Raw genomic sequence first — 27,508 nt, forward strand, 5'->3', positions numbered from 1 at the left:
TGAAACGCACGGTTAGCTGTGTCCTGGCTGTATCTGCGCGCACGCCCTCACAATCGTGCCTTTGGGGCTGGGCTCGGTGCCCCGACACCGGCGAGCTGGGTGTGTGCTGGACACGGAGGTGCGGCCTGGGCAGACGTGCTGAGTCAGCAGCTGGGGACCATCCCACCTGAGAACTCCCAGGGCCCTCCGGGTGGCTGTCTGCATATCGCTTGGTGGCAGAGCGTGTCTGCTCCTGCTTCAGCCGCCACCCTCCTGCTCAGGAATTCCCCTGGGACTGGAATCAAGGGAGGTCTTGCGGTGGGAGAGGCGGGGGAGGCCAGGATTCTTCTGTGTCCCTTGCAGCACTCCAAGCTGAGTGGCCTGGGCATGTCACTCTAGCTCCCTGTGTGGCGCCGGCAGCAGTAGAATGGGAGAGAGCAGTTGTCGTGAAGAGGAAAGGATTCTCAAACCCGGAAATGGCCGAGACCCTTGCAGGCACCCAGTGAGAGCTCCATCTCATCAGGAGGTGGCCGGGGCCTCTGGAAGAATCAGGGAGTCCTTGTGGACTGTGAAATCACCCCCGCAGGCCCCCCTCGCACCAGCACGCAGCTGGCTGTCATGCCGCCTCTGGGGAGGGGTCGGGTCGGGGAGGTGCTGGCTTTCCAGGGGAGGGGGAGGTCTGAGGCTGCGGCTCTGGGGCAACGCTGGTGTTAAGCCTCATTTCCCTGAATGCCAACGCTGCACAGAGATCCTTCCTTTATACATATTTGTTACGCAGCACCAGGTCCAGGCTGGATGCTGGGCAGAGAGGCGAGAGAAGCGGAGGCTCCCACCAGCAGGCCGAGCAGCTCTCCTGCTGCTGGGAAGGGTGGCCAGTCGGAAAGCCCCCAGGGGGGGCCGCCCATGCTCAGGGAGGTTACCGGCTAGGCAGGTGCTTTGGCCCAGAGGGACCTGGAAGGCTTCCTGGAGGAAGGGAGAGGTGAGTGGGCCTTGAAAGAGAGTAGGGCGAGGGAGAAGGGCGCGTGAGATCGAGGGGTTAGCGGAGCAGCAGGTGAGAGCTGGATGCCAGCGGGGATGGCCATGACCTTGGAGATGGCTGCCAGGCTTTGTGGGCAGTGGCTCGGTTGGGGGTGAGCGGCTGAGCCCCTCTGTTCCTTCCCCTCTGGATTTACGGAGCCTGTGCTGGGCGTGGGCCTGGGACTCAGCCTGCCCCCGAGGGCTCCCTCAGTGGCACCCAGGGGTCTGCTCTATATTCTGGCCCAGCTGAGAGTCTGTGCCCTCTGCCTGTTCAGCCTTCCCGGGGTGGATGGACGGGCCTGCGTTGGGTCTTTGTGGGAAACTGGCTGAGAGGACCCCTGGGCCGCAGCGTCCCCTTCTGCTATTCCAGGATCGCCCCGGTGGACACGGCAGAGGCAGGCAGCATCAGTCCATCTCACTCCCAGGCCCCATGAGAGAGCCCCCTGCCCTGCAAGCAGGACCTGGGGTCACGGGCACAGAAGACGCCCCTTCATCCCCCCTTGTTCTGAGGCCACGGTGTGAGCCCTGAACCCTGAAGCACTGTGGGAAGGCCAGTGGGAAGAGGCCTGGCCTCTGAGCCAGAGCTGCTTCCAGGCCCACATCCAGGGAGGCCCACCGCCTTGCCAAGGCGCCCCCAAGCCCGGTGCCTGCCGGCAGGGTGGCCTGCTCGGGGGAGGGGGGGGGTCCCTGAGCAGGAACTAGGCAGCAGAGAGCGGCCTTGGGAGTTACCTGGTGGAACCCCCTTCTTCAGGCGCCCTCAGTGTTCTGGGCCCCCTTGGAGAGGGCGCTTCGCTCCAGAGCTACCTGTGCAGCACGTGTCTCCGTGTCGCTGTGCAGGCTGGCCAGGGTGTGGGCGGGGGAGGGGGACCCGGCACGGCGGCACTGCGGCGAGGGGGGCCTCAGTGGGTGGTTTCTCCAGTGGGTCTGGCAGGCACGGCGGAGGCAAGGAGCAGGGCTGGGGCTGCAGCGAGTGGAGGGGACTGGTCCTGCGTGTGGGAGGGTGACCCAGGAGGAGGAGGTGGCTGAGCCAGAGGAGGGCGTGGCCAGGCGCGGTCTGATATTTCCTGGGGACGCAGACCAGGACGTTAGGATGGAGGCCCAGGTCCCTGAGGCCAGAGGCTGGGGGCTGGAGAGGGCGGGGAGAGGATACGGGGAGTGACCGGTGGTGGCCCTTGAGTGCCCAGACAGCAGTAGGGATCTGGTCGTTGTCATGCGGAGAGGGGACTCTCAGGCAGTAGGCTGCCACTCTCCTTCGGAGGAGAGAGCTGACGCCCCTCCCATCACCATTCTGGGATCGGCCCTGGCTCCCCTGCGCACCAGACTCCAAATGGGGAGCAGCCCCCCGTAGGGCAGGGCGGCAGGAGCCGGGCGGGCCCCGGGCCGTGGGAAGCTCGGGGTCTGAGCGCGGCTGCCGAGCCGGCGGCGGGAGGGGTGCGGGGCGGCCGCGGCGGTTTCCTGGGAGACGGGGGCGGTGCCGAGCGCAGCGGGGCGGGGGCCGCGGGAGGAGGCGCGTCGCCGCGCGGGGAGCCGCCGCCCTCCACCGTGCGCGCCAGTGCGGCTGCAGTGCCGCCCTGGGAGGCGGACGCGGAGCCCTCCAGCCGGACCCGCTCGCCTGCGCTTCCGCGCACCTCCTCCAAGCCCTCCAGCCCGATCCCGCTCCTCCGCCTTTCCACGGGCGGACCCCTAGACCCCCACGCACCCGCACCCGGAGTCGCGCGCCGCCCGCCCGGACCGTCGCCGCCGCCGCCACCACCGCAGCTGGGGACGCCGCCGCCGGAGCCGCCGCCGAGAAGGGGTTTCGGGCTAAGCCCGGGCGGCGTCCGCGGAGCTGGGATCCAAGCCGGTGACCCCGCCCGGGCCCAGCCCGCCGCCCGCCCTATACCCATTTCCATCTTCGCCGTCCCACCGCATCTCCATCCGCAGGCCCGCCACCCTCACCTCCACTCCCTCCTCCTAGCCATCTTCATCTCCAGCCCTGTCGTCCCCCATCACCACCGCCAGAACCCCACCTTCAGTCCATGCTACCCCGCCCTCACCCTCACCACAAGCCCTCGTCTGCGCCCTCATGCATTTCTCCACCCCCTTCCCATCATGAGCCCCCTCGCCAGTCTCCGCGTCCACCCCATCGATCCCTCACCCTCACTGCGCCCATCACCAATCCACCTCTCCTCCCCTCAGCTCCCCACCTTCACCCCATTTTCGCGTGCCTCCCGCTGTATCCCCGCAGCGCCCCTGCCACCCCTCCCCGCCCCCATCTCTTCCTGCAGCAAGCCCCCCTTCCTCTTCCGTCAAACCCATTCCCCTCCCCTTCGCTTGCGGCAGCCCCCGCGAGCCCCCTCTCCCGCCACCCCCGCCAATGCCTGCCGCGCCCACTGCGGCAAGCCCCTTCCCCGCCAATCGCGTCGCCCTCCTGCCCTCCCCCCCTCGCCTGCCGCAGGCCCCGGCGGCGCGGCCCCCCTGCTCTCTGCGCGGCCGCGCCCACTGCGCCAGCGCCCCCTGCTCGCTGCGCCAGGAGCCAGGAGCTCGGCCGCCGCTGCAGACCCTCGCGCGCCGGCTCCTGCTCCGCGGCGTGGGGCCCTCGGTCCCTGGCCGGCAGCGACTGGCGCCCGGGCGCTCGGCCTTTGTCCCGCCGCCAGCGACGCAGCCCCTGGGCAGCGGGACCCCTGGCGAGCCTGAGGGGCGGACCCCTCCCGCCGAGCGCAGAGGGGTCGCAGCCGAGACCCCTCAGTTTCGGTCCCCGTGCGTGGCGGAGGCTCTGCAGCGGCGGCAGAGGGCCGCCTTGGTGATGCTGTCATGTGGCCGGAATGGTGGAGGGGCTTAGGGCCGGCGGTGAGGTGGTCGGTGAGGGGTAGAGAAGCGCGCTGGGAGCGGGGCGGGAGGGGTTATGGGTTTTGTTGCCGCGTTAGGAACGGGGGAGGATGGTGGTTGAAATGTCCTGTCCGAGGTGGGTCTGAGGCTGCCCCCCTGGATGGACTCTAGGTGCTCGGGGTGACCCTGCGACAGAGACTGGCGAGGGACAAACGCTTCTTGGTTGGGGCCGGGGGGGGGCGGGGTGAGGAGATGAGGAAAGAAGGTCTGGAGCTCGGGTTGTGGGCGGTGCCCAGGGGACCTCGGGTTATTTGTCCAGCGCCCCCCACCAGCAGGCTGGGGGACGTGCCAGCAGGGTCCTGCAGCACCCACTGGAGCTGGAAGGGGTCCAGGAGCAGGAGTGGGCATGGGCATCTGTCCCAAGAAGGGTCAATTGCTTGGGGAAAGCCTTCTGCACACCCCACCCGCTCAGCAGGCCGGCTGGGGTCCAGAGCTGAGAAGAAGGCAGGGGTAGGGAAGCAGCCCCCTAACTGCTTTTCCAGACCTGGGCCTCTCCCTCGTGTTTTGGAGGCCAGGGTGCCTAGAACTGGCCACAGAGCTGCATTCCAGCACCGTCCTGGGAGACGAGGGCGGCTAATTGCCTACACTGAATTGCCGAAGAGTATTCTAGGGGCGGCAGGATTAGTTGGTGCAGAGCATCTGGGATGTGGCTTTAAAGTCAAGTTGAGCAGGCAGTCTGCATACTCCTGTGTGAGCTGCAGAAGCTTCTGGAGAGATGGGCTTGGTGTGGCGCCATCTTTCCTCTGCAGTCTCCTTGGGAGGGCTCTAGGGCCACCAGTCAGGAGTGGCTGCCAGGCTGGGCCCGGACGAATGAGGTCTGCATCCAGCATTGGTGATGGGGATCACTGCTGCGATGGGGTCTTGGGCTAAAGCACTGGGTCTGCAGAGCTGGTGGGGGGACTGCTGGGTGGGAACGCCATCAGGAGGCTGCTTGTGCCCTTAGGAGGTCTGGGAACTGTGGCTGTGTCAGCAGGTGGCAGGAGGTGTGAGGCTTAAAGATGTTTAAGCCATAGGCTGATGGGACTTGCTGAGGAGAAGCCGGAATCTGGGGTGACCCCAGGAGGTCTGAGTATGGGGGAAAGAGGGCGGATACGTGGTCTGCCATCCAGCAAGAGAAGGAACTGCGGGGGGTGTGGGTAGGAAGCGAGTGCAGGTGTTTTAACCTGGGGAGGGCGGCTGGGGGTTTGGAGACTTGGGACCTGGGGACCAGGCCTAGAGGAGGGGCTCTAAAGAGACTGGGGATGGGGGAGCAAACCTGCCATGAAAGAGCTCTCCCCTCTTCCCCCCAGAAAACCTGGGATCACGAAAGGAGGAGGTGTCCCAAAGGCTGAGGGAAGAGAGAGTTCTAGAAGGATGTAGTCTGCTGTTGAAAAAGCAGCAACAGACTGAGGAAGAAAGGAGGGGCCATCACTGGCCAGCTGGGGGAGAAGCCTCAGTGCCGATGGGAGGGGTCCGTGGGAAGAGGGGACAGGCTGATGCCTCCCAGTGGGGAGCGGGGACCGGAGGGGTGGAGTGGGCAGCTCTAAGATGGACGGAATACCAGCCATGCCCTCCTGCCTGGCCCGAGTGCCCCCCTTTCTCCAGGCGTTTAGCCGAGAAGAGGTGAGGGTTTGGGGGTGGAGGTCTGAAATGACAAGAGGGGAATTTTATCAGTCTGCCTTGCACACTTCCAGGGTCAGGGAGCTCACCTGCTCTCTGGCAGGCCCCACTCCCCTCCAGCCGTTTGGCTTAGATCAGGGAACAGACTTGCTTTTTGGGAAGGTGCCCTGCAGAGCCCACCTCTGCCCGGCTGATGTCCAGGACCGACAGATGACCTGCGGGCCCAGGCCGAGCTGGGCCAGTGCCTTGACCACCGACTAGCACCGGCCACCGCATCTGCCCTGCCGCGGGCTCGGGGAGCCTCAGCCCAGCCTGCCCGGGGCCTCAGGCCGGCGCCCGGGCTCTGGCTCCGTGTCTTCACTCCCGTGTGTGTCCGAGGAGGGAGGGAGGGACGGGGGCTGTGCTGGGGCGGCCGGAACAGCGCAGGTCACCGGGCTGGCTGGACGAGGTAGCCAGGCAGGGCTGAGGGGGGCCGCAGGGAGGCTGCAGGGGGGCGGGGAGGGGCGGGGAGGCCAAGGGGGCGGGGGGGCGGCTCACGGCTGTGAGCGGTGGCTGGGCCGACAGCGCCAAGGAGCCCGCTCAGAGCCGGCCTGAGAAAAGGGGGTCCTGGGTGATTTGTCCTCGCCTCTCTCCTGCCTGCAGGAACGGAAGGTTCGGGAGGGAGCGCGGCCAGCCGGGGAGGCCGCCGGCCCCTGTGGCCCGCAGGTGCTTGCACCTCGCAGCCTGCACCCTCCTGCCTCTCCTGCCTGCCCGCCGCTGCCCCGTGACCCATCCGGCCTGGCCTGGGTGCCTGTCACAGCTGAGCCTAGGCTGGCACCTGCAGCCACTCCCAGCCCCAGGGCACGCCCCCAGTTCAGCCCCCGACCCCCAGCCCGGCACCACCACGGCCCGCTGGTCCCAAGCAGCAGGGGAGGGGCCTCGCCAAGGGTGCTCTCCTGGCCCCTGCCGTTGGAGGGGAAGCCGGGGGGAGGGCGGTCGGGGCCCAGGCCCCTCCTGGCTGGGTGCACACGGCCCCATCGCACAGCCTCCACCATCAGGGAGACAGGTCCAGTATCTGCCCTGCTGTGCCAGCTGGGACGCCGGCTGGAGGACCCTCGTCCTGCTCTGTGAGCTGCCCCCTGCTGGCGATGGTCCAGGGCCACGGGTCAGCGTCAGCAAGGGCAGCCGAGAGGAAGAACTGTCTCTGGGGACGTCCTCGGGTCCCAGCCCTCCCTGCCTAGAGGTGCCCGCCCACCCCACCCCGGCCCCGAAGGAAGGAGGGCAGGGATGGGGGTGCTTACTCTCTGCCAGGCCCTGGGGAGCCGGGCTCTGTCCCTCCACCCCAGCTGGTTCCCGTGAGGCCCACACGTGGCCAGAAAGGCCTGACTCGCCCTGGGGTGGGGGGGGGGGCAGGTCCCAGACCCCTGACTCCCCACCCCCGCGGGCCTGGGGCTCTGCAGGGCGTAGGCACACGAGCTCCGACGTCTACTCCACAGGCAGCCCTGTTCTAGGGTGGAGGCCACAGCGCCCCTTAGACAGCAGGCCCTGGGAGCAGGGGTGGGGGCCCCGGGGGACGAGGCGGCTGGGGGCAGGTTTGTGAGGGAAAAGCGGGAGGGAGCTGCCCTTCCTGCCTCTGCCCACCCCCCCTTCCTCCCCACCGAGCCTCTGACACCTCCCTCGAGTGCCACCCGAGTGTGCAGCGCCCTTTGCCCCCTCCCACCGCGCCTGGGGCACCGCTGCCCTCTCCCCGCTGTTACACTGATGGGCACAGAGCTGCAGACGGGCCATAGGGCGACTCTGCCCTCCGCACCTGTCCCTGCCTCCCCGGGGCGTGTGCAGCAGAGGAAGACACTCAAACCTAAGTGTGACCGAGCCACCCCCGCAGGCTCTTCAGGGTTAATGCAGCCTGCGGAGAGTGACTTGGTCTTACCCACCCCTCTCCCCCCGCAAGGCCTCCGCTGGAGGCCGCTGCCCACCCTGCAGCCCCCCACCCCTCAGGGCAGCCTCGGGACCCAGAGATCTCTGCCCAGGCTGCTCCACGACCCCCTGCAACCATGCCAGCCGCACCGGGCGAGCCCTCGACCCCAGCCCCACACAGCCTCTGTCCAGGCCAGACCCCTGCGTCCACTTTCCTCCGTGCCCTGCCCCGCTTAGAGGCAGGAATTGCGGCCTGTGGGGAGTGGGCCTCGGGGGCTGTGAGGCAGCGCAGTGGCCATGGGGGCCTGAAATCGGGCGGCTGGAGCCACTTGGCCCCTGACTGTGTGACTTCAGACAGGAACCCTCATCTCTGCCAGCCTCAGTTTCCTGGTCTGTAAAGTGGGTTCACAGCACCCACCTCAGAACTGGGCCCAGCACAGTTTGAAAGGTGCGCCCTGCACCACGAGAGCGGTGGAAGCAACCTCAGTCACGTCCTAGCGCTGCTGTAAGCAGTGCTGCCGGGACCCCGCGCCCGGGCGGTGGCACGGGGGTGATGGGGGATTTGAGGGTGCAGAGGAGGGTGCACACACCTGAGGGGGCTCAGTGTGTCCTGCCAGGTGGGTGCGGGTCTCACAGCAGGGCCCCAGCAGACTTGTGCCCGGGCTGTCCTGATGGGGTGGGCCTCAGCCTAGGGGGCCACGGCCTCTGGCCGGCCCGGAGCTGTGGGTGGGTGGCCTGCCCAACCTGCAGGGCCTGCTGTCCTCCGTGGGAGCTGGCAGCCCGGACTGGGGTCGGGGAGGCTGGGGCTCTCCTGCCCTGCCCCTCGGGGATCCCTTCCTCTCCCTGTCCTCAGCCTGGGCCCAGGGAGGGGCGCCGGGCAGGCCTGGACACTTCCCCTGTGAGCCTTGAGTCTGGCAGCCCCCCATGCCCCCCACGCAGGACCTGAGGCCTCTCTGTGCTGAGGTCCAGGCGTGAGCGGAGCTGCTCAGGGCACCTGGGGTGGCCCTCCTCACACGCAGGGGGCGTGGAGAGCTGGAAGGGGCTGAGTGGGGACAGCACCCCACAGCCCTGCCCTGGGGCTCAGCCTTCCGCACCCCTGCTTTACACCCATCCGCACCGGGGCTTGCCCCAGGGGTCCTAGAGGTGGGATTCTGCAGAGGAAGCCCTGCTCCTGTGTCCTGCGCTGAGGGCTGCACGGCCCACCCTAGACGCTGCCCCGAGCCGGGCCTGCCTCCCCCCAACCCTGGCTGGCAGCCCCACCTGTGTGCCGCCTCCCGGGGCCTGCTGCCCACGTCCCCGCTGTGCAGGAGAGCCCACCGGCCGCGAGGCCCCGTCTCCTGGTGCCCCGCCCCCCAGCCTCCTGTAGCCCTCCTCTCCCTCACGCCAGCCCCTCCCCACAGGTGAGCACCTGCGGATCTGCCCCCAGGGCTACACCTGCTGCACCAGCGAGATGGAGGAGAACCTGGCCAACCGCAGCCGCGCCGAGCTGGAGACGGCGCTCCTGGACAGCGGCCGGGCCCTGCAGGCCACGCTGGCCGCCCAGCTGCGGGGCTTTGACGGTGAGGGGCTCCGGGGCCGCAGGACGCTCACGGCAGGGGGCTGGGCACTTGGGGGCCTCTCGCAGCGAGGCAGGGTCAGAGGGGACGTAGTAGCAGAACGCTGGCCGCGTGCAGGGGCCTGAGCGGGGGGTCACCTGCAGGTCTCTGTCCACCCCGAGGCACGCACGTTTGGGGAGGGCCAGCCCGTCCCTTCCATCAGCCCCTCAGAGGGGACCCTCTGCCCTCCAGAGCTGTCCTAGGCACCTGCCAGGGACAGGCCTGGCACTGGCCACCAGCTGGCCTGGAGCTGGGGAGCTCAGCGTGAGGACTGAGATGGGGGGCCAGGACGGGGCTGCAGGCTGGGGGCACGAGGAGTTTGGGGCCCCTGCCATGGCCCTCGAGCCTCCAGGTCAGCTGTGTGTGTCAGTCATCTATTCCCAGCCCCTCACCAGCTCTCTCGTCGTGTCTGGGCCCCTAAACAAGGGACGGTGGGATGACGTCGTGACGCTGACAGCGGGCACCTCGGAGGGGATGGTGGGCGCCGGTGGGAGGGGCCCCAGAAGTGACAGCTGATGTCAGAGCCTGCACAACATCCATTCGGGACACTAATCTGTGTTCAAAGCGATTCCTCATCCGCTTCCAGGCCCACTTGTGCCCCCCCCCACCCCGAGAGTCCTTTCCACCTGCCCCTCTGCGTGCCACTTCCCGCCCCGCGCCTCAGCCCCACTGTCGTGCCTGATCTGGCTCCCTCCGCGCCTCGTGCCTCGGGAGCAGTCCTTACCTGGCCACCAGCGGCAGGGGTCTCAGAGCCTTCGTCTGAAGTGCGCCTGGGACCCGCGTCTAGCGGGGCCTCGGGTGGCTGTGTTCCAGGACGCGGGGCCCACGCTCACGCACCACACCTTTGGGCCGGCTGCCAGGGGCCTGGCTCAGAGCAGGACCCTGCTCAAAAGATGGGGCTGGGGGCCGGCCATGGGATTGGGGGCCCCATGACCACCCCGTGTGCTGCTGGGCTAGTGACTGAGCTACAGACTGCCCATTTGGGCCAGAGGCTGGGGTGGGGACCAGGACCCGGGGTCCCACGGCAGGAGCTGGATGGGAACTTGGACTGTCCGCTCCTTCCCACGGTTCCCACCTGGGGAGCTGCAGGGGCACAGCAGGAGCTGCGGGAGGGTCTTGGGTGGGGTGAGTGTAGACACAGGTCCGAGGGCCAGAGGCCTGATGTCCACCACGCCTCAGAGCAAAGCCAACCTGGCCCTGTGTCCCTGGACACCCGAGTTTGGGTCTGTGTGGGGCGGGCTGGCCACAGCTCTCGAGGAAGCGTCTGAGTGGATGGTCTGTGTGCTTATGGACCCTGCAGTCTCCCTGCTGAAAGGGGTGGACGGCGTTGGGGGCCTCGTTCTCAGCACACGGGGCACAGAGGTATTTCCCCAAAACCACAGGGGTCTGCGGCCCACGCTCACGCCCCGCCTCGGCACCCTGTCCGGGACTCTGGGTGCATCCTGAGGGCTGCGGGAGACCCTCTCCAGACCCTCAGGCTCGCCAGCTTCCAAAACCAGAGGGAGGGCGTCCAAGAGAGATGAGGACGGAGGGGGAGGGCAGGAAGCCCAGGAGAGCCTCAGAGGTGGGCAGGGTGGATAGTGCACAGAGGCACGCCCCCAGGGCAGGGGGCCTGGCTGCGTGACAGAGGCCGGGGGAGGGGGCGGGACGCAAGGAGAGCTGCTGGGAGGGAAAGCAGGCGAGGGACGCCCTGGGCCTTCTTCCCCCACTGGGTCCCACCCCCACTCAGAGCACCCTCCTGCCCCTCCACACAGACCCTTGCCAGGTGATCTCGGGGGGCACTGAGGCACCGTGTGTCCCCTGCTCCAGGCCCAGCTCAGAAATGGATTCTGGATGCCCAGACCCCGGGCCAGGAGGGGGAGGTCTCAGAGCCCCGTGGGGGCGGGCACCCAGGGCCCGAGCAGGCTCTGATGACTCTCAGAGCACCGGGGGTCCCCGGCGGAGCCCCCTTAATGCCGGTCGCGCTGCCACAGCACGCGGGGTGGGCAGGGGGCTCTGGGAAGGCCTGACGCCCGTCTCCCGCGCGCAGATCACTTCCAGCGCCTGCTGAACGACTCGGAGCGGGCGCTGCAGGAGGCCTTCCCGGGCGCCTTCGGAGAGCTGTACGTGCAGAACGCCAAGGCCTTCCGCGACCTGTATACCGAGCTGCGCCTCTACTACCGCGGCGCCAACCTGCACCTGGAGGAGACGCTGGCCGAGTTCTGGGCCCGCCTGCTCGAGCGCCTCTTCCGGCAGCTGCACCCGCAGCTGCTGCTGCCCGACGACTACCTGGACTGCCTGGGCAAGCAGGCCGAGCCGCTGCGGCCCTTCGGGGAGGCCCCCCGCGAGCTGCGCCTGCGCGCCACCCGCGCCTTCGTGGCGGCGCGCGCCTTTGTGCAGGGCCTGGGCGTGGCCAGCGACGTGGTCCGGAAAGTGGCCCAGGTGCGCGCGGAGGCCCCGCCCCCTGCCGCACGTCCCCGCGCCCCCACCCCGGGGCCCTGGGCCTCCCGGTGCCTCCTTTCACCCTCCACCCCGGGCGGATGGGAGGATCCAGCATGCGAGCTGTGCTCCGGGCAGCGATGGCGAGGCCGGTCCCGGGCAGGAAGGGAAGGAGATGGGCTGCGGCTGGATGCTGAGCCGGCTCCAGGGGTCAGGTGGACGGGAGACGGGAGATGAGGGAGATGCGTGCTCCGAGGCTGGGGCGGGGGATGCCTGGCCCCGTCGGGCAGCTCGCTCCGTCAGACCCACCAGCGTCGGGTGTGGGAGGGCATCGGCCTCAGGCGCCTGCAGCCCTGGGCGTGAGCCACCTCCACCCCAACTGGGGTCCCTAACGAGCCTCCCCAGCCCCAGCCTCCATCCGTTCCGCTGCATGGTGGGCGGTATTCCCGCTTCCCTGGGAGGGTTAGTGACCACCGTGCTCCGGGAGGCGTGGCACTGTGAGCGTATCGGTTATTAGACGGAGCCCCGCCGCGGCCAGCAGGCCAGCTTGGCCACCTGAGAAGGACCCCGGCGCGCCCGTGGGGCTGCGCACCTGCTGCGGGGCTGCGCTCAGGCTGCCTTGGCTCCCCAGGTGCCCCTGAGCCCGGAGTGCGCACGGTCCGTCATGAAGCTGGTGTACTGCGCCCACTGCCTGGGGGTGCCCGGCGCCCGGCCCTGCCCCGACTACTGCCGCAACGTGCTCAAGGGCTGCCTGGCCAACCAGGCCGACCTGGACGCCGAGTGGAGGAACCTTCTGGGTGAGCTCCCACTGCCGCCACCACCTGCGGGAAGGGGGGTTGGGGGCGTGCAGAACCGGGCCTGTCCTCTGGAGCAGGCGGTCCCTGGGGCGAGGAACAAGATGCCCCCTGAACGTCCCAAACAGAGTGCAACGTGGGCAGCTGCCCGGGAGGGAGCCCCGCGGGGTCACAGTCCTGCCCTTCCCCCCCGAGCGCGTACGCGCCAACACGTGTGTGACCTACAGCGGGCCAACCCGTGCATGAGCTAACGTGTGCGTTGCTGCCCTGGGGTGGGCCAGCTCTGAGGTGTGCCGACGTGACGTGGGCCACCAAGCACCTGTGCCAACACAGGTGCACCACAGTGTGTACACCTGCTGCTGTGAGGTGAGCCTGCGTGCATCCATGTCGACACACGTGGGCTGACGTGAGGGCTCAGCGTGCCTGTATACCGAGATACGTAAGTTCTAACGCGTGCTGACACGTGGGCCAGCACACATTCACGCGGAGACACGTGCTAACATGGACGTGTGATGGCATGCCTCGAGCCAACGTGAAAACGTGAGGTAACATAGGCATGTGGTGGGCCAGGTGTACGTGTGCCGACAGGCGTAAGCTTACACACATGTGCTCAACCTACACGTGTGCCGACGCACACAGGCGCTAACGTGTACACGGGCTGGCCTGACGTGGGCCGACATGCAGATGTATCGTCTCGTACAAGCTGCCGTGTGCGTGGTAGCACGTGGCGAGCCAGTGCGCGTACGTACAAAGTGCCCCCTGTGTGTGTGCTCACGCCTGTGCCAGACTCCATGGTGCTCATCACAGACAAGTTCTGGGGCCCGACGGGCGCAGAGAGCGTCATCGGCGGCGTGCACTTGTGGCTGGCAGAGGCCATCGGCGCCCTACAGGACAGCAGCGACACCCTAACGGCCAAGGTGCGGGCCGGGGCGTGCGGTGGGCGAGGGGGGGCGCCCCGGATACCGCCTCGTACCCTTCCAGGACCCCTGCGTTCTCCCCCAGGTCATCCAGGGCTGCGGGAACCCCAAGGTGAACCCCCAGGGCCCTGAGCCTGAGGAGAAGCGGCGCCGGGGCAAGCTGGCGCTGCCGGAGAAGCCGCCCACAGGCACGCTGCAGAAGCTGGTGAGTGGCCCCTCAGCCGGGCAGGCCCCGGGTGGGCGCAGTTGGGGGTCCAGGGCAGGCTGGGCCGGGGTGCCCGGTGGCCTGACTGCTGCCCTGCAGGTCTCCGAGGCCAAGGCCCAGCTCCGAGATGCCCAGGACTTCTGGATCAGCCTCCCGGGGACGCTGTGCAGTGAGAAGTTGGCCATGAGCGCGGCCAGCGATGACCGCTGCTGGAACGGGGTGGCCAAGGGTCGGTAGGTGCCCCCCAGCTGACACAGTCCGTCCCTCCTCCACGGCCCCTCGCCGGTCTGGGGCACCAGGTGTTGTGTGCACAGGGCCATACCTGACGTGGGACACGCAGCGGGACGCAGAGCTGGGATGAGGGCTGAGCCCTCGCCCTGTGCCAGCTCCCCACAGCAGGCGCCGTGCCCAGCGCATCCTCACCCCGCCATAGCGGGGCCTGCACGGGCTCCCGTCGGCCCCTGAAGCCTCTGGGGGGGTCTCAGGCTTGCCACCGCCCTGACGGGGGGAGGGGAGTGGGCAGGCATGCTGGGGCAGTGCCCTCGTGCGGGGAGCGGGGCAGTGACCCAGGGCCTGCCTTCCCGGCCTCCAGGTACCTCCCCGAAGTGATGGGCGATGGCCTGGCCAACCAGATCAACAACCCCGAGGTGGAGGTGGACATCACCAAGCCCGACATGACCATCCGCCAGCAGATCATGCAGCTGAAGATCACGACCAACCGTCTGCGCAGCGCCTACAACGGCAACGACGTGGACTTCCAGGACGCCAGTGAGAGCGGGGCCCGGGGGGGCCTGGGGGCTGAGAGCCTAGGGTTGGCGCCGGGACGCCAGGGAGCACCCCCAGCTGGGGAAGGGTGCCGGGGACGGGGCCCTCCCAGCCCCACGGCCTCCACAGTGGCTCTGAGGACGCAGCCGCTGCCCGGGTGTGGTCACAAAGTCCCCCTGCCCCTTGCCCCCAGGCACAGTTGTGACCCGGCCCGGATGTCCTCCCAGCCTCGGCAGGCCCAGGGGGTCGGGGTGCTGCGGTCAGGATGGAGCTGGCGTCACCGGCCCCGGGAGGCCCAGGCGGGGGGACACGGCTCCGGGGTCCCCAGGGCTGGGCGGGCCCGCGGCTCTCGGGGTCCCCAGGGCGGGGCAGGCCCGCTGGAGCCTCCTCTCCTTGCCAGGTGATGACGGCAGCGGCTCAGGCAGCGGCGAGGGCTGCCCAGACAACGAGTGTGGCCGGAGGATCAGCAAGAAGGGCTCCAGCTCCCGGACGCCCCTGAGCCACGCCCTCCCCGGCCTTTCCGAGCAGGGGGGCCAGAAGACGTCAGCCACGGGCTGCCCCCGGCCCTGCACGTGCCTCTTGCTCCTCTCCGTCCTCACCCTGGTTCTCTCAGCAGCCAGGCCCCGGTGGCGGTAACTGCCCGGCCCCAGGGACCGAGGCCAAGGACTGACTTTGCCAAAACTCGAAGCAGACGGTATTGAACTCCCTCGGCCGAGAGCCCCCGGGGCGGGACAGGAAGGGCCGGCGAGGGGCCGCGGCCGTGACCGTGCTGGGGGCCGGGTGAGTGGCTTTGCCAGCCACCCTGGCTTTTAGTTTTGTATGAGGCCCTCAGGTCAGCAGGAAACAGTGTCCCCAAAAGCCATGCATTTCAGGGACCTCGGGGATGCCAGTGCCGTCTCTCCCCCCAGCTCCTGCGCCATCACGGCAGCACCAGGGCCTGTGAGGAGGCGGCCCGAGCAGTGTCCCCCGGAGCGCGAGCCGTGCCTTCCTCTCCCGCCTGCCCCGCCGAGCACCGGGGGCTCCAGGTGTCTGAAAGCCAGGCCCACCCCCAGCGCCCAAGAATCCCTGAGAGGGCGTCGGGGTTCCCGCCGTCCAGGGTCTAACGGGGCCTTTGAGATCATGCATGAACCTTGACCCGCCCCCCCAGAGCCACCTCTGGGCTCTGCTCTCAGCGGCGTCTCTGCGGGGCTGGGCCGCTGCTCCTGGCCATCCACGTGGACCCGCGGCCCACACGGGGACTTCTGGCTGTGCAGGCGCGCCACCTGCTGTTGTCCTGCCCCCTGTCTCCGCCCAGACCCAGGGCCAGTCCCAGCTCAGGGCGACACAGGCCAGGGCTGCAGGTGACCCCTGGCTGTCACCTGGCCACAGGGATGCTGGGTGGCTGGTGAAACTTCAGCTCAGGGCCAGCGAGACCCGGCTCTGCGGGCCAGAGGGACATCCCTTCCCTGACCCCACCAGCTGCAGGGCCCGGGGAGCTTTGACAGTTAAGGGCTTTTCCAGCCGTGCATCCTCTGCAAGCGCTTCCCGTTCTCTCACCTAGAGCTGCTTTCTCAGCTCCTCCCGAGATGCTTTTGAAGGTCCCGGGTGACCTTCTGCGGCCCTGGGATCTGGGCGCAGCCCCGCTCACTCAGGCTACCCAGGCCCCTCCGTAGACCTGTGGGCCCACCCTCCTGGGCCCTGCCCTCTGCAGGGCCTGGGGAGGGGCTGGCGAGAGAGGGAGCCGGGCAAGGGAGGGGGTCCTTGAGGGTCTGGGGGGTGCTGAGCCACCAGGGCCAGGGAAGGTGGTCCTAAGCAGCCCCCGGGCCCTGAGAAGGCTGCTTCGCGCTGCTTTGCTTTTCCTCACAGGACTGGGGGGGGCCCCTGGCCACTGGTTAGGGCTTCTGGGATGCGTGGGGTCCTGCACTCTGCCAGCAGCCCAGCCTCACAGGCACACCCACCCCATCGTAAGCGTGTCGTGCCTGGGCAGGGGGCTGGGCTTGGGGCCTCCTTCCCTGCGAGTGAGGGCTAGCTGAACTCTCAGGGGCTCTGGGGCAGTGACCACCCGTGTGCCAGGACGGCCGCCCTTGAGCTACACGTGGACGGCCCCAGAGCGGCCTGCACGCTGGCCCTGCCCTACGTGCATCTCTGGGAGGGGCGGCCCTGCCACGGTCACTGGCCAGGCGGCGGCCAGGCCTGCTGTCTCCTTGTGCTGCACGGTGTCAGCAGGTGACGTGTGTTCTTTGAGTCCTCGTGTGAATAAAAGGCTGGAGGCCGCGTGTGGCTGCAGTGGTCCCGCTGTGCTCAGCCCGGCTGCAAGGGTGTGCCGTGGGCCGTGCACAGCAGGCCGTGGCTGGTTGGGAGGTCAGGAGGGGCTCGGGCACAGATCGCGCCTGGCGGTGTGGCCCACGGCTGCAGAGTGCACGTCCTGCCCCCGACCGGGGTCCCCCTGCCGTCCACCCTCACCGCCCCTGCTCTGTACACACACATCCGGACACATGTCCCAGGAAGGTTCCCGTTACCAGTTTCTGCCAAGTAGCCTCAGAGATGCCCAGAAGGTCAGAGCATGGGGACCAGCGTCTCCTGAGGTCGGGCCTGGCGGGACATCCTGATGGTCCAGTCAGCCCCCAGTGCCCCAGAGAGAGCCCTGCCACGCCTGGCTTCTCTCACCAAAGCACGGACCCCTGCCCAGCCACCCTGCCCTTCCCCAGGCAGTCCCGTGGGATCCCTGAGTAAAGCTGCCAGACCCACCTCTGCCCCCGGGGGGCCCTGCGGCCCCACCTGGACACCGGCCTCTGCAGCACCGCACCGAGTGCAGGGCCCGGCACCTCAGCCAGAGGCAACACAGAGGCGGGAGCCACTGAGGGTCACTTCATTTGGGTGTCGCAGCCCACGGTGGCCTGCCAGTCAAACGTTCTGCAAAGCCTCTCTGTCACCTGGGGCCCTGGAGCACTGAAGGACCAGCAGCCAGGACCCTGGGCCCCGTGAGTGTAAGGAGCAGGGCCCCCAGCACAGGGTCAGGGGGAGACCAGGCAGCCCACCCTGGGAGGAGAATGCCGCCCCACGGAGGGAGGCCTGCAGGGGTCGCAGCTCCTGCTGGGCCTGGGGCGAAGCTCAGGCCTCCCTGGACACCTGCCCGGCAGCAACTGCGTGCTCACCCGCCCACCCCTCCTCGAGTCCTGGGGTGGTCCCCGTTCCTGCTGGCCCAGCTCCTCCTGGAGCCCTGTACAGGCAGGTGGGTGCCCAGACGCTCACTCGTGACCGTAGGTGGAATATAAGCACCTCGACTTGCGTGGCAGCTTCAGGGTCGCAGACTTCTGTGGCTCGTTGCCACGTTGCTGCAAGGGTTCCCTTGTGAACAGAGCTGGATGTATTCTCCCTGTCGGGGGAAAGGAGTCCACGGGTGAGGTGACAGCCGACGGGTCAGGAGCAGGAAGGGAGGGGGCCCACCTTGGGGGTCTCTCTGCCTTGTCCCTGCAGCACTGGGCCCTCCCTGCCCCGGGCCAGGCCCCGGACCACCCTGGAGCTCCCAAGCCCTGCCCACCCCAGGCCAGGTGCCGGTCAGTGAGAGGCTCCCCCTCCTTGGCTCCTGGTCCCCGTTCATTCCTCATGGGAATCCAGGAAGCCACAGACATCCTGACCGACCCACACTGATGGGCAGAGATCTGCCAGCTCCACAGGGAGCTACCTGTGGGTGGCCTGTGCAAGGCCAGCGTGGGTGTCTGCAGTGCACACACATGCACAAGCATGCACACACTCATTCAGACACACCAGTGTTTGCATACGCGTGCAGGAATGCGTTCTCTGCTCCCCTCCAGGTGACACTCCGTCTCCTTTACCTGGAGACAAGCCCTCCGTCTAGAAGTGATGTTTATAATCAAAGTGCTAGTCACTTCCAGGATGGAGAAGTGACTCCCCAACCATAAGACCCTAGTGAATAATGGAAGGATTAGAATGAGGGTGTCTGTGTCCCTACTAGAAAGTGAAGACACGTGACAGGGCCATCAAAGATGGGGCACATGGGTGGGATCCCGGGAGACCCCAGCAGACCCTCCCTCTGCACAGCAGGGACTCCTTCTAGACAGGACCCCACCCTCGAAAGTGAAACCTCAGTGACCCTAAACACTTCCCTCCTCCCTTCGTGTGGCCTGAAAATAAGGACAGGAACCTGCAGAGTTTCTAGCATAAACCCATTTCTATACCCAGCCTGGGAAAGCAGAGAAACACACCAGCAAGGAACTTGCCCAAGATCTCAAAATATGCAGCAGCGTTGACCTGGGGGAATCAGACCGACTGTCCCGACATGAGAATATCAAGAAACAGGAGAAAATATTAAGAAATGTCTACTTTGAAGAGGTCACGGCAACATGGTAGCCTCAGCTGAAATGACCCACTTCCCGGCAGACATGTTGAAATGTTGGGCAAAATCAAAGTATTTATAAAATCAACAGCTACCTGAGGTCACAGGAGAGCTAAGTCCGATGCACTTAAAAAAAAAAAAAAAAAGGCCCTGTGTGGTTGCAGTGAGTGTGTGAGTGGTTATCAGATGCAGAAACATTCCCTTCTGGGCATCACAGGTGAGCAGACAGGCATGGGACAGGCAGCTGGAGCTGGCAGCCCTGTATGGCCTGGACTGTGGGAGGAACAAAAAGCTCTCCCTGCTGGCCAGCGGGGGCCGAGAAAGCTTCGCTGCCAGGGCTCTGAGCAGAGGCATCTCCCAGCAGCATCAGAGTCCCACTGGTCCTCAGCTGACGACAGACAGGAGCAGATACAAAAGCACCCACAGAGCTCGCCCAGTGTAAGGCAGAATGTGATTTCCCCCAGGGAGAGAGGGAAGAGCAAATCCCCAGCAAATTAGCAAAAAAAAAAAAAAATAGCAAATTTAAAAACTACAACATGCCAAAAACTACCCACCAACCAGAGAGAGCACCCTGAGAACGCTGGATGATGGGGAAACTGGAATAGTGCATAAGGTGGTGTGTGTGGCAGCTGCCAGTGCACCCCAGAAGGTGTGGCCATGCTCAGTTCAGACCCAGCTCTCCCACCGAAGCCACTGGGCACACACAGACTGCACAGGGACACTCCCACACAAGGACAGGCCTTCGAGACCAGCATAGGTGACTGTTTTGCATAATTTCATAGAGACAAACAGAGAAAGTCAAACAAAATGAGACAGAGGAACATGTTCCAAATGAAAGAACAAGATAAAGCCCCAGGAGAAAAAAACTAATGAAACAGAGATAAGTGATTTACCTGCTAAAAAGTTCAAAGCAATGGTCCAGAAAAACGCTCACCAAACTTGGGAAGAGAATATAGGAACACAGTAAGAATGTCAACAAAGAATTAGAAAATACAAAAAAGAACCAATCAGAGCTGAGGAAGACACTGAAATGAAAAATACACTAGAGGGAATCAACAGCAGAATAGGTGATACAGAAGAACATGTAAGCAACCTGGAAGACAGAATAGTGAAAATCACCCTATCAGAACAGCAAAAAGAAAAAATATTTTTAAAAAATGAGGACAGCTTAAGGAACCTCTGAGACAACATCACACATACTAATGTTCACAGTATAGGGGTCCCAGAAGGAGAGGGAGAGAAAAAGAGGCAGAAAATGTATTTGATAAAATAATGGCTGAAAACTTCCCTAACCTGAAGAAGGAAACAGATATCCAGGTCCAGGAATCACAGAGGGTCCCAAACAAGATGAACCCAAAGAGACACATACCAAGACATATCATAATTAAAATGGCACAAGGTAAAGATAGAGAATTTTAAAGGCAGCAAGAGAAAAAGAGAGAGTCACAAACAATGGAACCCCTACAAATCTATCAGCTGATTTTTCAGCAGAAACTTTGTAAGCCAGAAGTGAGTGGCACAACATATTCAAAGTGTTGAAAGGGAAAAACCTACAACAAAAGATACTCTACCAGCAAGATTATCATTCAGAACTGAAGGAGAGATAGAGTTTCCCAGATAAGCAGAAACTAAAAGAGTTTGTCACCACTAAACCAGCCTTATAAGAAATGTTAAAGCATCCTCTTTAAGCAAAAGAGAAAAGACCATAACAAGAAATGAGAAAATATATGAAAAAAATCTCACTGGGACTTCCCTCGTGGGCCAGTGGTAAAGAATCCGCCTTGGGGGCTTCCCTGGTGGCGCAGTGGTTGAGAATCTGCCTGCCAATGCAGGGGACACGGGTTCGAGCCCTGGTCTGGGAAGATCCCACATGCCACGGAGCAACTGGGCCCATGAGCCACAATTACTGAGCCTGCGCGTCTGGAGCCTGTGCTCCGCAACAAGAGAGGCCGCGATGGTGAGAGGCCCGCGCACCGCGATGAAGAGTGGTCCCCACTTGCCGCAACTAGAGAAAGCCCTCACACAGAAACGAAGACTCAACACAGTCATAAATAAATAAATAAAAGAACGTGAATTTCTTTAAAAAAAAAAAAAAAGCAAACTGGGCTATTCATTTCAGTAACAGTCAAGTGGTCTTAGTTTGCATTCAATTTCCAATCAGTTTAAAAAAAAAAAAAAAGAATCCGCCTTGCAGTGCAGGGGACGTGGGTTTGATCCCTGGTCAGGGAACTAAGATCCCACATGCTGTGGGGCAACTAAGCCCACGCACCACAACTACTGAGCTCGCACGCCTCAACTAGAGCCCACTTGCCACAATATACAGAGCCCATGAACTCTGGAACCCGTGTGCCACAACTACAGAGCCCATGCACCCTGGAGCCTGTGCACCACAACTAGAGAAGAGAAAACCCACACACCACAACTAGAGAGAAGCCCGTGCACCACAACGAAGAGCCCGCGCGCCACAACAAAAGATCCTGCATGCCTCAACGAAGATCCCACATGCCGCAACTAAGACCCAATGCAGCCAAAAATAAATAAAATAAATAAATAAAATAATAATAATAATAAACCAAAAAAAATCTCACTGGTAAAGGCAAATATATAGTAAAAGCAGTGGATCAGCCACTTAAAATTTAAGCTAGTACAAAGGTTAAAAGACAAAAGTCACAAAATTAACTACAATAAGGAGTTAAGAGATACATATAAAGATGTAAAATATGACATCAAAAACAAAATGTGGAGTGGGGGAGTAAAAAAATGTAGAGTTTTTAGAATGTGTTTGAACTTACATGACTATCAGTTTAAAACAAATTAGATAGATGGCAGATAGATATAGAGATATGTACATAGATATAGAAATAGATATATAGAGACAGAGATATACATGAACCTCACAGTAACCACAAACCAAAAGCCTACAATAGAGACACACAAAAAAAGAGAAAGGAAACCAAACATAACATTAAAGAAAATCATCAAACCACAAGGGAAGAGAGACCAAAAGAAGAAAAGAGCAGAGAAGAACTACAAAAGCAACCAGAAAACAAGTAACAAGATGGCAATAAGTACATACCCATCAATAATCACTTTAAATGTAAATGGAGTAAATGCTCCATTAAACAGACATTGCATAGCTGAATGGATTTTTTTTAAAAAACCTATCTATATGCTGCCTATAAGAGACTCACCTCAGAACTAAAGACACACACAGACTGAAAATGAAAGAATGGAAAAAGATATTCCACACAAATAGAAACAAAAAGAAAGCTGGGGTAGTAATACTCGTATCAGACAAAACAGAATTTAAAACAAAGTCTATAACAAAAGACAAAGAAAGGCATTATATAATGATCAAGTGATTAATCCAAGAAGAGGATATAACGTTCACAAACATGTATGCAACTAACATAGAAGCACCTAAATATATAAAGCAAATATTAAGACATAAAGGGGGAAATTGACAGTAATACAATTATAGTAGAGGACCTTAATACCCCACTTATGTCAATGGACAGATCATACAGACAGAAAATCAATAAGGAAACAGTGGCCTTAAATGACACATTAGACCAAAAAGACTTAATAAATATCTATAGAACATTCCATCCAAAAACAGCAGAAAACACATTCTTTTCAAGTGCACATGGACCATTCTCCAGGATAGATGACATACTAGGCCACAAAACAAGTCTTAACAAATTTATGAAGATTGAAATCATATCAAGCATCTTTTCTGACCACAATGGTATGAAACTAGTAATCAATTATAGGAAGAAAACTGGGGGGAAAAAACATGTAGAGACTAAACAACATGCTACTAAAAAAAAATGAGCCCATGAAGAAACCAAAGATAAAATAAAAAACACCTTGAAATGAATGAAAATAGAAACACAACTTTCCAAAATCTATGGAATGCAGCAAAAGCAGTTCTAAGAGGGAAGTTTATAGCAATACTGGCCTACCTCAAGAAACAAACAAAAGTCTCAAATAAACTACCTAACTTTCCACCCAAAAGATTAGAAAAAGAAGACCAAAGCCCAAAGTTAGTAGAAGGAAGGAAATAATAAAGATCAGAGTGGGAATAAATGAAATAGAAACAAAAAAAAAAAAAAGAAAAAGAAAAGAAAGAAAGAAAAAGATCAATAAAATAGCTGGTTTTTAGAAAAGATAAACAAAATTGATAAACTTTTAGCCAGACTTATCAAGAAAAAAAAAAAAGAGTAGGCCCAAATTTTTAAAAATTAGAAATGAAAGAGAAGTTACAACTGATATCACAGAAATACAAACCATCATAAGGAAACAGTATGAACAGTTATACAGCAACAAATTGGACAGCCTAGAAGAAATTGATAAATTCCTAGAAACATATAATCTCCAAAACTGAATCATGAAGAAATAGAAAATCTGAGTAGACGAACTACTAGTAATGAAACTGAATCGATAATCAAAAAACTCCCAACAAACAAAATTCCAGGACTAGATGGCTTCACAGGTGAATTCTATCAAACATTTAAAGAAGAGTTAACACCTATCCTTCTCAAACTCTTCCAAAAAACTGGAGTGGAGGGAACCCTTCCAAACTCATTCTGTGAGGTCAGCATTACCCTGATACCAAAACCAAAGACACTGTAAAAAGAGAAAATTACCAACCAATATCCCTGATGAACAAAGATGCAAAAATTCTCAACAAAATATTATCAAACTGAATTCAACAATACATTAAAAGGATCATATACCATTATCAAGTGGAATTTATTCCAGGGATGCAAGGATGGTTCAATATCTGCAAATCAATCAACATGAAACATCACATTAACAAAACAAAGGATAAAAATCGCATGATCATCTCAATAAACATCTAGCAGAACAAAATTCAGCATTCTTTCATGATAAAAACTCTCAACAAAATTGGTAGAGAGGGAATGTACCTCAACATATTAAAGGCCATTTATGACAAACCAACAGCTAACACTGTATTCAATGGTAAAAAGCTTTTCCTCTAAGATGTTAGGAACAAGACAAGGATGCCCACTCTCACCATTTCTATTTAACAATAGAATTGGAAGACATAGCATTCAGACAAGAAAAAGAAAGAAAAGGCATCCAAACTGGAAGGGTAGAAGTAAAACTGTCACTATTTACTGATGACATGATACTATATAGAGAAAACCGTGAAGACTCCACCAACAAACTATTAGAAATAATAAATAAAAATTCAGTAAATTTGCAGGATACAAAATTAACATACAGAAATCTGTTGCTTTTCTGTACACTAATAATGAACTATCAGAAAGCAAAAACAAGAAAACAATCCCATTTACAATCAAATCAGAAAGAATAAAATACCTAGGAATAAATGTAACCAAGGAAGTGAAAGACTTGTACTCTGAAAACTATGACACTGAAGAAGGAAAATAAAGACTATACAAATAAATGGAAAACTACCCATGCCCACAGATTGGTAGAATTAATGTTAAAAAGTCCATACTACCCAAATCATTCTACAGATATAATGCAATCCCTATCAAAATACCAATGGAATTTTTCACAGAAATAAAACAATTACAGAATTTGTATTGAACCACAAAAGACCCCAAATAGCCAAGGCAATCTTGAGAAAGAAGAGCAAAGCTAGAGGCATCACACGTCCTGATTTCAAACTGTATTACAAAGCTATAATAACCAAAACAGAATGGCACTGGCACAAAAACAGACACTTAGATAGTGAAACAGAATAAGGAGCCCAGAAACAAACCCACTCACACATTGTCAATTAATCTCCAACAAGGAAGCAAAAATATATGATGGGGAAAAGACAGCCTCTTCAATAAATGGTGTTGGGAAAACTGGACAGCTACATGCAAAATAATCAAACTAGACCACTATCTCATACCATACACAAAAATCAATTCAAAATGGATTAAAGACTTGAATGTAAGACCTGAAACCATAGAACTCCTAGAAGAAAACATAGGCAGTACTCTCTTTGACATCATCATTCTTAGCAATATTTTTATGGGTCTGTCTCCTCAGGCAAAGGCAAGAAAAATAATCAAATGGGACTACGTCAAACTAAAAAGCTTTTGCACAGTGAAGGAAACCATCAACAAAGTGAAAAGGCCACCTACTGAATGGGAGAAGATATTTGCAAATGATATGTCTGATAAGGGGTTACTATCCAAAATATATAAAGAACTCACACAACACAATATCAAAAAAACAATCTGATTAAAAAATAAGCAGAGGGCCTCAATAGGTATTTTTCCAAAGAAGACAGACAGATGATCAACAGACACATGAAAAGGTGCGCAACATCACTAACAATCAGGGAAATGCAAATCAAAACCACCATGAGATATCACCTCACACCTGTCAGAATGGCTATCATCAAAAAGACAACATAACATGTGTTGGCAAGGATGTGGAGAGAAGGGAACCCTCAGGCACTGTTGGTGGGAATGGAAATTGGTGCAGCCACTATGGAAAACAGCATGGAGTTTCCTCAAAAAATTAAAAATAGAGCTTTCATACAATCCAGCAATTCCGCTCCTAGGTATTTATAATCCAAAGAAAAGGAAAACACTAATTTGAAAAGATATATGCACCCCAATATTCATAGCAACAATATTTACAATAGCCAAGATATGGAAGCAACCTAAGTACCCACTGACAGGTGAATGGGTAAAGAAGATGTGGTGTATTTATACAATGGAACATTACTCAGCCATAAAACAGAATGAAATCTTGCCATTTGCAGCAACATGGAGGCACCTAGAGGGTATTATGCTAAGTGAAATAAGTCAGGCAGGGAAAGACAAGTACTGTATGTTTTCACTTATATGTCGAAGCTAGAACAAAACAAAACAAATATAACGAAACAGAGGCAGACTCACAGATACAGAGAACAAGCAAGTTGTTACCAGAGGAGGGGGGGGAAGGGTAAAATAAGGGAGGGAGATTAAAAGAGGTACAAACTACTAGTTATAAAATAAGTCACAGGGATGTAATGTACAGCACAGAGAATACAGTCAATATTTTATAATAACTTTGTGCAGCGTGTAATCCATAAAAGTATCGAATCACTATGGTGTACACCTAAAACTGTTGATAACGTAAGACTGTGTAAATCAAGTATACTTCAATAAATAACAGTAAATAAAATTAGGTGTTGTGTAGTATCAGAGAGGGGCAAAGGGAGAGATGGAAACCATAAGGTCAGAACAAGTCTATTTTTAAAAAGAAAACAGGAGAAAAAGATTGGGAAATGCACCAAGTGGAGCTGAGGCAGGGATGCCCCCGCAGAAGGCGGGGACCCCCGCAGGAGGCAGGTGGGCAGGAGCTCTGAGTCTGCGGGGCGGGGGGGCGGGTAGGGAGAGCAAGTCTTGGACCCAGTGGGGTGGGAGGTAGAACGAAGACCCCCGTAGAAGTGAGAGCCCCCCACTCCTCCTTCACAGGCTGGCAGCCTGAACGCAGCCCCCAGGCTGCAGGGGCCCACGCCAGCCGATTCCTTCTGGATGACATTCTGGAAAAGGCGAGTGTGTAAGGGTGGGAGCCGACACGCACTGCCAGGGGCGGGGGAGACAAGACCATAAGACAGGTGGTGCCGGACGCGGGCTACCGCGTGGAGAAGATAAAACGGGCCCGTGCTTCCCATTATCAACAAAAATATATTTGGGACGGAATAAGGAGGGAAATGGTGGAAAGCGATGTTTCAAAACAGAGGACGGCGGTGTATGACCTGAGGACGCGGCAAACTTTCCCAAAGCAAAGCCGAGGGATGCGAGGGGCGACCACGGCTGCACTGACGTCCAAGCCCGCACAACAAAGACCACGGACACGGGGAAGTGCAGGTCACAGAGTAGAGAAGAAGCTCCTACTATCAATTTAAAAAAAAAGGCAATTTAACAACAACAAAAAATGGGCAAAGATCACACACATGTAATTCACAGACAAGGAATTCCAAAGGGCCAAAAATAAATGTATGGAAAATGCTCAACTTCGCTTGTCATCAAGGAAATGCAAAGAGACCTTCCAAAGCGTCGTGCAGTGTGGTCTCACAGTGGAAGCAATTCCACCCGTCATGTAGGGAGATGCCAACGAAAGCAGGACCCCAGAACAGGAGACGGGGCGGCTTCCCTGCATCTCGGCCAGTTCTTAACAAGCCAGGCCTCACACGAGCGTAACTCGGCATGGACGCCTGTGTGGACACCTGTCCCACCTGGGGGGAGGGGGGGAAGGGGCTCCTTTTATTATTTTGTTGACTTTTTTAAATTTCCAGCGTTGCACTAGGTCGGGTCCAGGGCCTTGAAGCTCTTATAAGGGGGTGGAGGGTGGTCTCTTCTAAAACAAGAACACAAACCACAAAGGAAACTAAGCTGGGAGCCTCCCCAGGCTCAAGGTCACTCTCCGGACCCCCGAGGAGGAGTGGCAGCGGGCGGGAAGGCGGAGGGGCAGGTGCCCAGCTCCCCAGGCTCCAAGGGCGAGCTGCCGGGGGCTCTGTGGCCCGGAAGGAACCTGAGGTTCCAGGCACTGTGGTTTCTGCATCCTTCCTGGGACCCGCCCTGCTCCCCACCCCATCTCTCCAGAGCATAGAACGCTGGCTCTGGGCAGAACGCCAGCACCCCAAATTCAAGGCCCTTTATCTCAACCACCAACATTCCCGGCCAAATGCCACTGCCCTTTCCCCATCCCAAGGCCTCCTCCCAGGCTGTGCCCCTCTCGGGCTCCCCGACTCCCTTTCCCAGCTTCCGGGCTGCTCCCCAGACCTTATCTGGCATCCCTCAGGGCACCACCAACCGGCCTGGTCCCTCCGGCTCAGAGGCTCCGGCCCCCCACCCCCCCACTGTCCCCTCCCCTCATGCCCTGAGGACATGGGCCCCCCTCATAGCATCCTCTTGGCCTGTCCCCCGCCCCCGCTCCTCCCCCGCTCTAAGAGGGGCCCATCCGCCCATCTGCACCCCCGCCCCTTCGCCCCACCGCCTGGACCTCGCCTGCTCCAGGGCGCAGCGCCTCAGACACCACCGGCCACTGTCCTGATCACCGACCCCCGGCCCGCACCCCGCACCCCTTCACACTCTCCGCCGTCCTCCCCCACTGCCCTCCTGACCTGCTGCTCT

At 59.4% G+C, this 27,508-nt stretch overlaps 2 protein-coding genes across 11 annotated transcripts in view; one reads left to right on the top strand and one right to left on the bottom strand.

The window, feature by feature from the left end:
* The window catches only part of GPC1 (glypican 1), a 29,515-nt gene extending 13,203 nt beyond the window's left edge, over positions 1 to 16,312 (top strand). Inside the window, exons 2-9 of the mRNA XM_059929104.1 lie at positions 8,760 to 8,918; positions 10,984 to 11,375; positions 12,004 to 12,169; positions 12,953 to 13,083; positions 13,169 to 13,288; positions 13,388 to 13,521; positions 13,881 to 14,056; positions 14,454 to 16,312. Of these exons, the coding sequence (XP_059785087.1) occupies positions 8,760 to 8,918; positions 10,984 to 11,375; positions 12,004 to 12,169; positions 12,953 to 13,083; positions 13,169 to 13,288; positions 13,388 to 13,521; positions 13,881 to 14,056; positions 14,454 to 14,689 (1,514 nt within the window). The 3' untranslated portion in view covers positions 14,690 to 16,312. The remainder of the gene's footprint in view (positions 1 to 8,759; positions 8,919 to 10,983; positions 11,376 to 12,003; positions 12,170 to 12,952; positions 13,084 to 13,168; positions 13,289 to 13,387; positions 13,522 to 13,880; positions 14,057 to 14,453) is intronic.
* A 528-nt stretch (positions 16,313 to 16,840) lies between these two features.
* The window catches only part of ANKMY1 (ankyrin repeat and MYND domain containing 1), a 36,799-nt gene continuing 26,131 nt past the window's right edge, over positions 16,841 to 27,508 (bottom strand). For 9 of the 10 annotated variants that reach the window (XM_059929114.1, XM_059929105.1, XM_059929113.1 and 6 more), the window contains one exon: positions 16,841 to 17,408. In XM_059929114.1, coding sequence (XP_059785097.1) covers positions 17,281 to 17,408 — 128 coding nt within the window. In that variant the 3' untranslated portion in view covers positions 16,841 to 17,280. Of the gene's footprint in view, positions 17,409 to 17,831; positions 17,888 to 27,508 lie in introns of those variants that run through there. The other variant, XM_059929106.1, reaches the window with a different exon arrangement.

The sequence above is a fragment of the Balaenoptera ricei genome, chromosome 7, assembly GCF_028023285.1.
Source record: "Balaenoptera ricei isolate mBalRic1 chromosome 7, mBalRic1.hap2, whole genome shotgun sequence".
In the NCBI taxonomy this organism is placed as follows: Eukaryota; Metazoa; Chordata; class Mammalia; order Artiodactyla; family Balaenopteridae; genus Balaenoptera; species Balaenoptera ricei.